This window comes from Macaca nemestrina, chromosome 7 (genome assembly GCF_043159975.1).
Source record: "Macaca nemestrina isolate mMacNem1 chromosome 7, mMacNem.hap1, whole genome shotgun sequence".
Lineage (NCBI taxonomy): Eukaryota > Metazoa > Chordata > Mammalia > Primates > Cercopithecidae > Macaca > Macaca nemestrina.
Window position 1 is genome coordinate 101,971,184 of NC_092131.1, and position 7,793 is coordinate 101,978,976.

General features: G+C 51.4%; 1 protein-coding gene across 1 annotated transcript; it reads right to left on the reverse strand.

Annotated features, from left to right (window-relative positions):
- On the reverse strand, nucleotides 1-3,251 carry LOC105488319 (mesoderm posterior bHLH transcription factor 2). Its single transcript, XM_011752245.3, has 2 exons — nucleotides 2,400-3,251; nucleotides 1-1,619 (listed from the first exon to the last, which is right to left on the reverse strand). The coding sequence occupies exons 1-2, from the start codon at nucleotides 3,249-3,251 to the stop codon at nucleotides 1,350-1,352; spliced, it is 1,122 nt and encodes a 373-aa protein (XP_011750547.2). The 3' UTR covers nucleotides 1-1,349.
- Nucleotides 3,252-7,793: the final 4,542 nt, after the last annotated feature.

Consider the following 7,793-nt stretch of genomic DNA (forward strand, 5'->3'; position numbering starts at 1 on the left):
ATTTCGGAATGTAACTGTATGACTGTGTTAGGAGAAAGATCCCTAAAAGAGTAAATACAGTTAAATGGGTCCCTTAGGGTAGGTCCTCATCCAACGTGACTAGTGCCCTTATAAGAAATCAGGACACAGACAATAGAGTCAGATGTGTGACTGTGTGGGGGCTCAATGAACAGGCAAGCCACAGAGAGAGGCCCCAGAAGCCACCAAACCTGCCTACACATTGATCTTGAACTTCTAGCCTCCAGAATTGTGAGAAAATAAATTTGCGTTGTTTAAGCCACCCAGTCTGTGGTTGTTTTTTTTTTTTTTAAGTTTTTTGTAGGGACGGGGTCTTGCTATGTTGTCCAGGCTGGTATCGAATTCCTGGCCTCAAGGGATCCTCCCGCCTCAGGCTCTCAAACTGCTGGGATTACAGGCATAAGCCACTGCACCCAGCCCATGGCATTCTAGTATGGCAGCCCTCGCAAACTAATACACTGGGCCTAGCACATAGGAACCACTCCTAGCATTCTTTGAAGAAAATTTCATGTCATTGTGAAAGAGCCCTAAATCACAGGTCTCTGGGACTGTGGTCTCCCCATTTGGGGGTCCTGTCTGTCTGTCCACAGCTGCATGCGCTTACCCCACCAGTCACCAGGAATGTTCCCAGAACACAAAAGGGCAGTGGTGATGTGGCTGGGGCAAGTGGGCAGGCCCAAGTTCAGCCCACCTGTGCTACCTTGCACAGCAAGCCAGGTGGAGCTTTTGGCCCTGGAGCACCAGCGCAATAAATATGGTCAAACTGACAAATGAGGGCCCACACATATCTTAGCAGGCCTGGATTCGGGAAGGAAGGAGCAGCAGAACTTGTTCCCCACAGAAGGAAAACATGTTTCCTTTTCCAGAGGCAAGAAAAACCCAGGTTGATGGACAAAAAACAAAACCAAACTAAATTTTTGTTGTGTGTGTGTGTGTTTTTTAAGTACAAAAAATATCAAAGCACACAGGGCTCTGGCCAACTGTCACCAAGAAGCAGAGTATGGGGCCTGCCTCCTACACCCATTCTCCCACCTGTCCCTGCCCAGCTGCCTTTGGGGTAAAGGAGACCTCTTCTTAGAGCAGCTCAGACTGTGCTCTGCAGAGCGCCAGGCATTCTGGGGGTGTCTAGCAGTGGAGGACACTGCCCCCGCCCTGACTCCATCCAGGGAAGATACCCACTATCTATTTCAAACACTGCTTCCCTGAAAGACATCACTTAGAAAAAGGGAGCCTTGGCTAAAGGAAAGCGTGAACAACCACTAAGTAGCAAATGAGGAGGCACCCATGCTACAGGTCTGATTCCTGGATGGAGAGAGGGAAGTCAAAGCCATTCAGTAGAAGATGCCCAGGTGGGCCCCCTCCAGATCTTCTTGCCAAAGTTCAGGGCAGCCACTGAACCGCAGGCCTGAGCTCTGGGGAGGGCTTGCTTCACTGAGCTGGAAGGCGGCGCCTGGTCCCTGGTCCTCTGAGTTGGGCACCACCTCTGCACTGTGGCTCCAGCACCCCCAGGGGGTCTGAGGCTGCAGTCTCTGGCATGATGGGTGGGGCAGGAGAGATGGAGCTCCCAGCGAAAGACAGGACTCTGGAGACACAGAGAGACCCTGCAAGAGAGGTAAGAGCAGCCTGGTTAGTGGGCTGCTCCCTGATGTCCAGAGATCTTGAATCTGGCTCGTTGCCATGGTGTGGCTGGCAGCATCTAGGCAGCCCTGGTGCAATGGATGCAGCAAAGCCAACTGGTTAAGAGCACTGGCTTAGGATACACTCTGCTAAGGCTTAAATCCCAGTTCTGCTACTCACTAGCAATGAGAACTCAGGTAGCTCTTTTTGTCTCAGTTTTCTCACGTGTAAACTAGGGAAGCTGATAATACCTACTTCCCATGGTCATTACTGGGGCTGAATAATACATGTAAGGTGCCAAGAATGATGATGGGCACACAGAAAGTGTTCAACAAATTTTGGTTAATAGATTTTTTATGGACCATGAGTCATTCATGAGCCTCATGAATGAATGAAGCTTGAAGAAAACTTGAAATCACCCGCTCCAGGCCCATGCACTGGGGAAAAGCTGCCCTTACCCTGGGACTTCCTTCCCCCACTGCACTCTTAATAGCACTTGAAGCCAGTAAGCCACCCTGCTACCTTCCACCCTCTGAGGAAGTCGGCGGGCTCCCCCTCTTTCCCATGGCTGTGAAGACTACTTGTGGTGACTGTGGAGGTGGCCTTAACTTCCCAGGGTCCAACCTCTTCTCCCAAGGAGCCGGGGGTTCTTTCCATTCTCCCCTCCATTAGATAATCCTGGAGTAGATAAGCTGGGATCGAAAACGTATGAGATTCTCTGCAGACTGGAGGCTGGGCAACACAGCAAGAGCCTCCACACATACCTGGTACACTGCGGCCAGCTCCAGGGTTGCTGGGGGCGTCGTCCAGGGCACTGGCGGGTTCCGGGGCTCTGGGGACGACTGCGTCCAGGGACAGCTTTGGGGTGGCGTCCAAAGAGACGCGTCGGAGGTTGTCCCTTGGGACGAATACGGAGGCGACTGTATCTTGGGGCAGTAAGGGGGTGTCGTCCAGGGATCCGTGTCGTGGACCCCCCTTCCCAGGCGCTCGGGTGCGGCTCGGGCTCCGGGGCAGGAGGACGGGGACCCCCAGGACGCCTCGGCGAGGACGGCGGAGACAAGGCCTGTCCCGCGCCCCTGCCCATCCGCCTGCGTCTGCGCCTGCGCGGGGCCGCCGTCGGGGCACAGCGGGCAGCCTCGAGGGGACCCCGCGTCCCCGCGCTGCCTGCGCCGGTACTGCAGACTCTCCTCGCTGAGGCCCAGCACGGCCGATAGGTGGCCGATGTAGCGGATGGCAAGGCGCAGCGTCTCGATCTTGGTCAGGCTCTGGCCGGCGGGCGCCAAGGAGGGAGGCAGAAAGCGGCGCAACTCGTGCAGTGCGCTGGCCAGCGTGCGCATGCGCAGTTTCTCCCGCTCGCTGGCGCTCTGCCGCTGTCCGCCCGCTGGCCCGCTGCGCGCTCGTCTGAGCGTGGTCGCGGGTGCTTCTGCGGCTCGGGAGCTGCAGCCCGCAGGCGCTGGCTGCGGGAGTCCGCGGGCGCCGTCGCAGGGGCACGAACCCGACGAATCCGAGGAGGAGGCCGGGGACGTGGAGTCTGAGTGGCCGGCCCAGCCCCAGCCCTGGGCGAAGATCCAGTGGTCGTGGCCAAGGAGGCTCTGCGGAGGAGGCGACTGGGCCATGGCCGGGCTGCAGGCTCTGGGAGGCTGGGCTAGCCACCTCCAGGCTTGAGCTTTTATGTTGCCCAAAGGTGTGAGGTGGCCCCCCGCCAGGTTACAGAGAGGTGTCAAAACCCACAGAGCCCAGGGAAGGTCTGGGCAGGGGGCCCCTGGGAAAGCGGGCCCATTTGCGGAGGTGTGGATTCTGACTCCTTGGGAGCTCTAAATGGAGGCCCCTGCAGCCCGGGAAGTATGGGAGGAACAATTCGCATCTGGATGGAGCTGCTAAGCTTCTCACCATGCTCCCACCCACGCCCCCGCCCCGTCCACTGCTCACGGTGAGTGCCCGGGAACCCGGCAGTGGCGGGTAGTGCCATGGTCTGTGGGTGCCTCAGGGACCCCGTGAGGAGTGGGTGCCTCTCTTATCACTAACCTCCCGGAGGTCTGTGCCCAGGACGCGGTGCCTACTGTTGTATTAAATAAGGCATCAAGACAAGCCCGGAGGGCCCTACCCATGGTGACTGAGGCAGAAGTGCAGGTGGGCCCTTCTGGGGTCCCCAAAATCCACAGTTTCTGATTTGTTGAGTGACACCAAGAAAGGCATCTCACTGCCTATGGTCTGTTTCTGGTCTTGAGAAATGGAATAGGTCAAGTGGGGGAAGAAGAGTTGTACCCTAGGTGATGGAAACCTGCAAAGGTCGGTCCCCAAGCCAACCTCTTTATTGGCTGTGACCTTGGTTAAGTTATTTAGCTCCTCTGAGCCTCAGATTCCCTCATCGGTACCAATAGTGATACAAAATACTTTTGTCTAGGATGGTTCCTGGACTAAATACAACAATCCCTGTAAAACACTTAGGCCCTGGCAAGTGAGCTGAAGGTTTGCCATGATCGTTTTATAAAGAAGGTACTGGCCAGGTGTGGTAGCTCACACCTGTAATCCCAGCACTTTGGGAAGCCAAGGAGGGGTGGATCACCTGAGGTCATGAGTTCGAGACCAGCCTGGCCAATATGGTAAAACCCCTGTCTCTACTAAAAATACAAAAACCAGCCGAGTGTGGTGGCAAGCGCTTGTAATCCTAGCTACTCAGGAGGCTGGGGCAGGAGAATTGCTTGAACCCAGGAGGTGGAGGTTGCAGTGAGCCGAGATCGTGCCACTCCACTCCAGCCTGAGTGACAGAGCAAGACTGTGTCTCAAAAATAAATAAATAAATAAATAAATAAAATGAAAAGAAGGGGGGCCGGGCACGGTGGCTCAAGCCTGTAATCCCAGCACTTTGGGAGGCCGAGATGGGCGGATCACGAGGTCAGGAGATCGAAACCATCCTGGCTAACACAGTGAAACCCCGTCTCTATTAAGAAATACAAAAAACTAGCCGGGCGAGGTGGCGGACGCCTGTAGTCCCAGCTACTCGGGAGGCTGAGGCCGGAGAATGGCGTGAACCCGGGAGGCGGAGCTTGCAGTGAGCTGAGATCCGGCCACTGCACTCCAGCCTGGGCGACAGAGCGAGACTCCGTCTCAAAAAAAAAAAAAAAAAAAAAAAAAAAAAAGAAAAGAAGGTACTTACATTTCAAGGCACTAATGGGCATTATTCATTTAATTCATATTTATTTATTCTTTTTTTTTTTAAACAGACTTGCTCTGTTGTCCAGGCTGGAGTGCAGTGGCACCATCTCAGCTCACCACAACCTCCACCTCCTGGGTTCAAGCAATTCTTCTGTCTCAGCCTCTCGAGTAGCTGGGACTACAGGTGTGCACCATCATGTCCGGCTAATTTTTGTACTTTTAGTAGAGACGGGTTTTCACCATGTTAGCCAGGCTGTTCTTAAACTCCTGACCTCCAGTGATCCACCCGCCTTGGCCTCCCAAAGTGCTGGGATTATAGGCGTGAGCCACCACGCCTGGCTGAATTCATATTTATTTAGCAACCAGTAAATGTCAAGCACACAGGGTGAATGAGCTAGTCACGGTCTCGGCTCTAATGAGATTTCAGTCTTGTGGGAAAGAAAAGTGAACAGGCCATTGTATAACAGTAGCTGTGTGCCCTTGGGCAGGGCCTTTAACCTGTTTGAGCTTGAGCTTCTGCTCAGTAAAACAGGAATAATGGTAGTATCTATGTGGGACTGTGTGAGGGATAGTTGAGATAGTAAAATTTATAAAGTAAATGATCTTCTTAGCAAGAATTACAGTTTAAAGGAGTTTGTCAATGTCCTGTGTGGTCTTGGGGAAAGGGCTGAGTCCTGAGGCTAAGAGCCAAAAGAAGGCCAGGGACATTAGGGTTCTGGCCACAGAGGTGAAGAAGTCACAGCTGGGCCTTGAACTATGCATAGGATTTATGCATAGGGAGAGAGGCAGGTACAGTGCATTCCAGATGGGAACTGCATAAGCAAAGACCTGGCCTCAGGACCTTCCAAGATGCCTCAGGAGCAGGGCACTGGGGTGGTGATGTGGAAGGCCAGAGCACACCTGGGCTGGGGCCAGGTTAAGGAGTTGGTTTTGGGAGCCATAGGGACTTTTGAGCGGAAGGGTGATACAATTTTAAAAATCATTAGCTAATAACTAACTAAAGATCAACATGACAGTGGTGTTCAAGAAGAGATTAACCTGCAGCAACCTGAAGTAGCAAATGGCTTTGTAATTATTTAATTATTATTATTATTATTTGTAGAGTTGGGTTTTACCCAGGCTGGTCTTTAACTCCTGGGCTCAAGTGATCTGCCTGCCTCAGCCTCCCAAAATGCTGAGATTACAAGCGTGCGCCACCAGGCCCAGCTGCCTTGTAATATTTTTGTGGCTGATTTTATTTTATTTTATTATTTCTTTTATTTTTGAGACAGGGTCTGTCGCCCAGGTTGGAGTGCAGTGGCAGCTCACTGCAACCTCCGCCTCCCAGGCTCAAGGAATCCTCCTGCTTCAGCCTTCTGAGTAGCTGGGACCACAGGTGCGTGCCACCATGCCTGGCTAATTTTTGTATTTTTAGTAGAGATGGGGTTTCGCTATATTGGCCAGGCTGGTCCGAACTCCTGGCCTCAAGTGATCTGCCCGCCTCGGCCTCCCAAAATGTTGTTATTACAGGCATGAGCCATTGTGCCCAGGCTTTATTTATTTTTAGAGGCAGGGTCTCACTCTGTTGCCCAGGCTGGAGTGCAGTGATGCGATCATAGCTCACTGTACCCTAAAACTGTGTTCAGGCCGGGCGCGGTGGCTCAAGCCTGTAATCCCAGCACTTTGGGAGGCCGAGACGGGCGGATCACGAGGTCAGGAGATCGAGACCATCCTGGCTAACACAATGAAACCCCGTCTCCACTAAAAATACAAAAAAATTAGCCGGGCGTGGTGGCGGCACCTGTAGTCCCAGCTACTCGGGAGGCTGAGGCAGGAGAATGGTGGGAACCCGGGAGGCGGAGCTTGCAGTGAGCCGAGATCGCGCCACTGCACTCCAGCCTGGGCGACAGAGCGAGACTCCGCCTCAAAAAAAAAAAAAAAAAAAAAAAACTGTGTTCAAGTGATCCTCCTGCCTCAGCCTCTCAAGTAGCTGGAACTACAGGCACATACCACTATGACTGGCTAATTTTTTTCTTTCTTTCTTTCTTTCTTTCTTTCTTTCTTTCTTTCTTTCTTTCTTTCTTTCTTTCTTTCTCTTTCTTTCTTTCTTTCTTTCTCTTTCTTTCTTTCTTTCTTTCTTTCAGGGACATCGTGGCTATTTTCAAAAATTAACTTTTAATTACACAAATTATGTAAACACTATATTTCATTGTGAGAAATGGAAACATAACAGGTAAAGTTGGAGTCTCTTTAACCAACCCCATAAACCCCCAAAAAGTTACAGCTGTTGTTAGGCTGTGTGTGTAGTTCCAGACCTGGCCAGTGGGTTAACATAAACATGTATATCCTTAGCAAACACACAGTAACCCTCCAGTTACATTATGTACATTGTTATGAGTAAATGTCAGCTTGTAATTTGTTTTTCTTCTCTTTCTTTTCTTTTTTTTTTTTTTTTTTTCCATTCAGCAGCATGTTTCAGAGCATTCCATGTCAGGACATATTTTGCTGACTGACCCTTTAAAAAAATAATGCATCAAATTTTTAGTGGAGATAATCCCAGCACTTTGGAAGGCTGAGGTGGGAGGATTGCTTGAGCCCAGGAGTTCAAGACCAGCCTGGGCAATATAGTCATAGTTCAAGACCAGCCTGGGCAACCGTATCTAAGAAAAAAAAAATTAGCCAGGCATGGTGGTGTGGGCCTGTAGTCCCAGCCACTTGGGAGGCTGAGGCAGGAGGATCCACTGAACCCAGGAGTTTGAGGCTGCAGTGAGCTATGATTGCACCACTGTGCACCAGCCTGGCCACAGAGCAACACCCTGTCTCAAAAAAAAAAAAAAAAAAAAAAAAAAAAAAAAAAAAAAAAAAAAGGTACTGACTGTGAATACAGATTTAACCAAAACCTTGGTTATAGTTGATCTAAATGTTTTAAATGTTTATCCATTTAAATAATGTTTCTTTCTTTAGACAGGGTTTCACTCTGTCACCCAGGCTGGAGTGCAGTGGGGCAGTCATGGCTCACTGCA

What these genes read in the sequence shown, in the direction of transcription:
- LOC105488319 (XM_011752245.3), bottom strand. Translation starts at nt 3,251, where the DNA reads ATGGCCCAGTCGCCTCCTCCGCAGAGCCTCCTTGGCCACGACCACTGG. An exon ending in AGCTGGCCGCAGTGTACCAG is followed by an intron (nt 1,620 to 2,399) that starts GTATGTGTGGAG and finishes CCTCTCTTGCAG; the next exon opens with GGTCTCTCTGTGTCTCCAGA.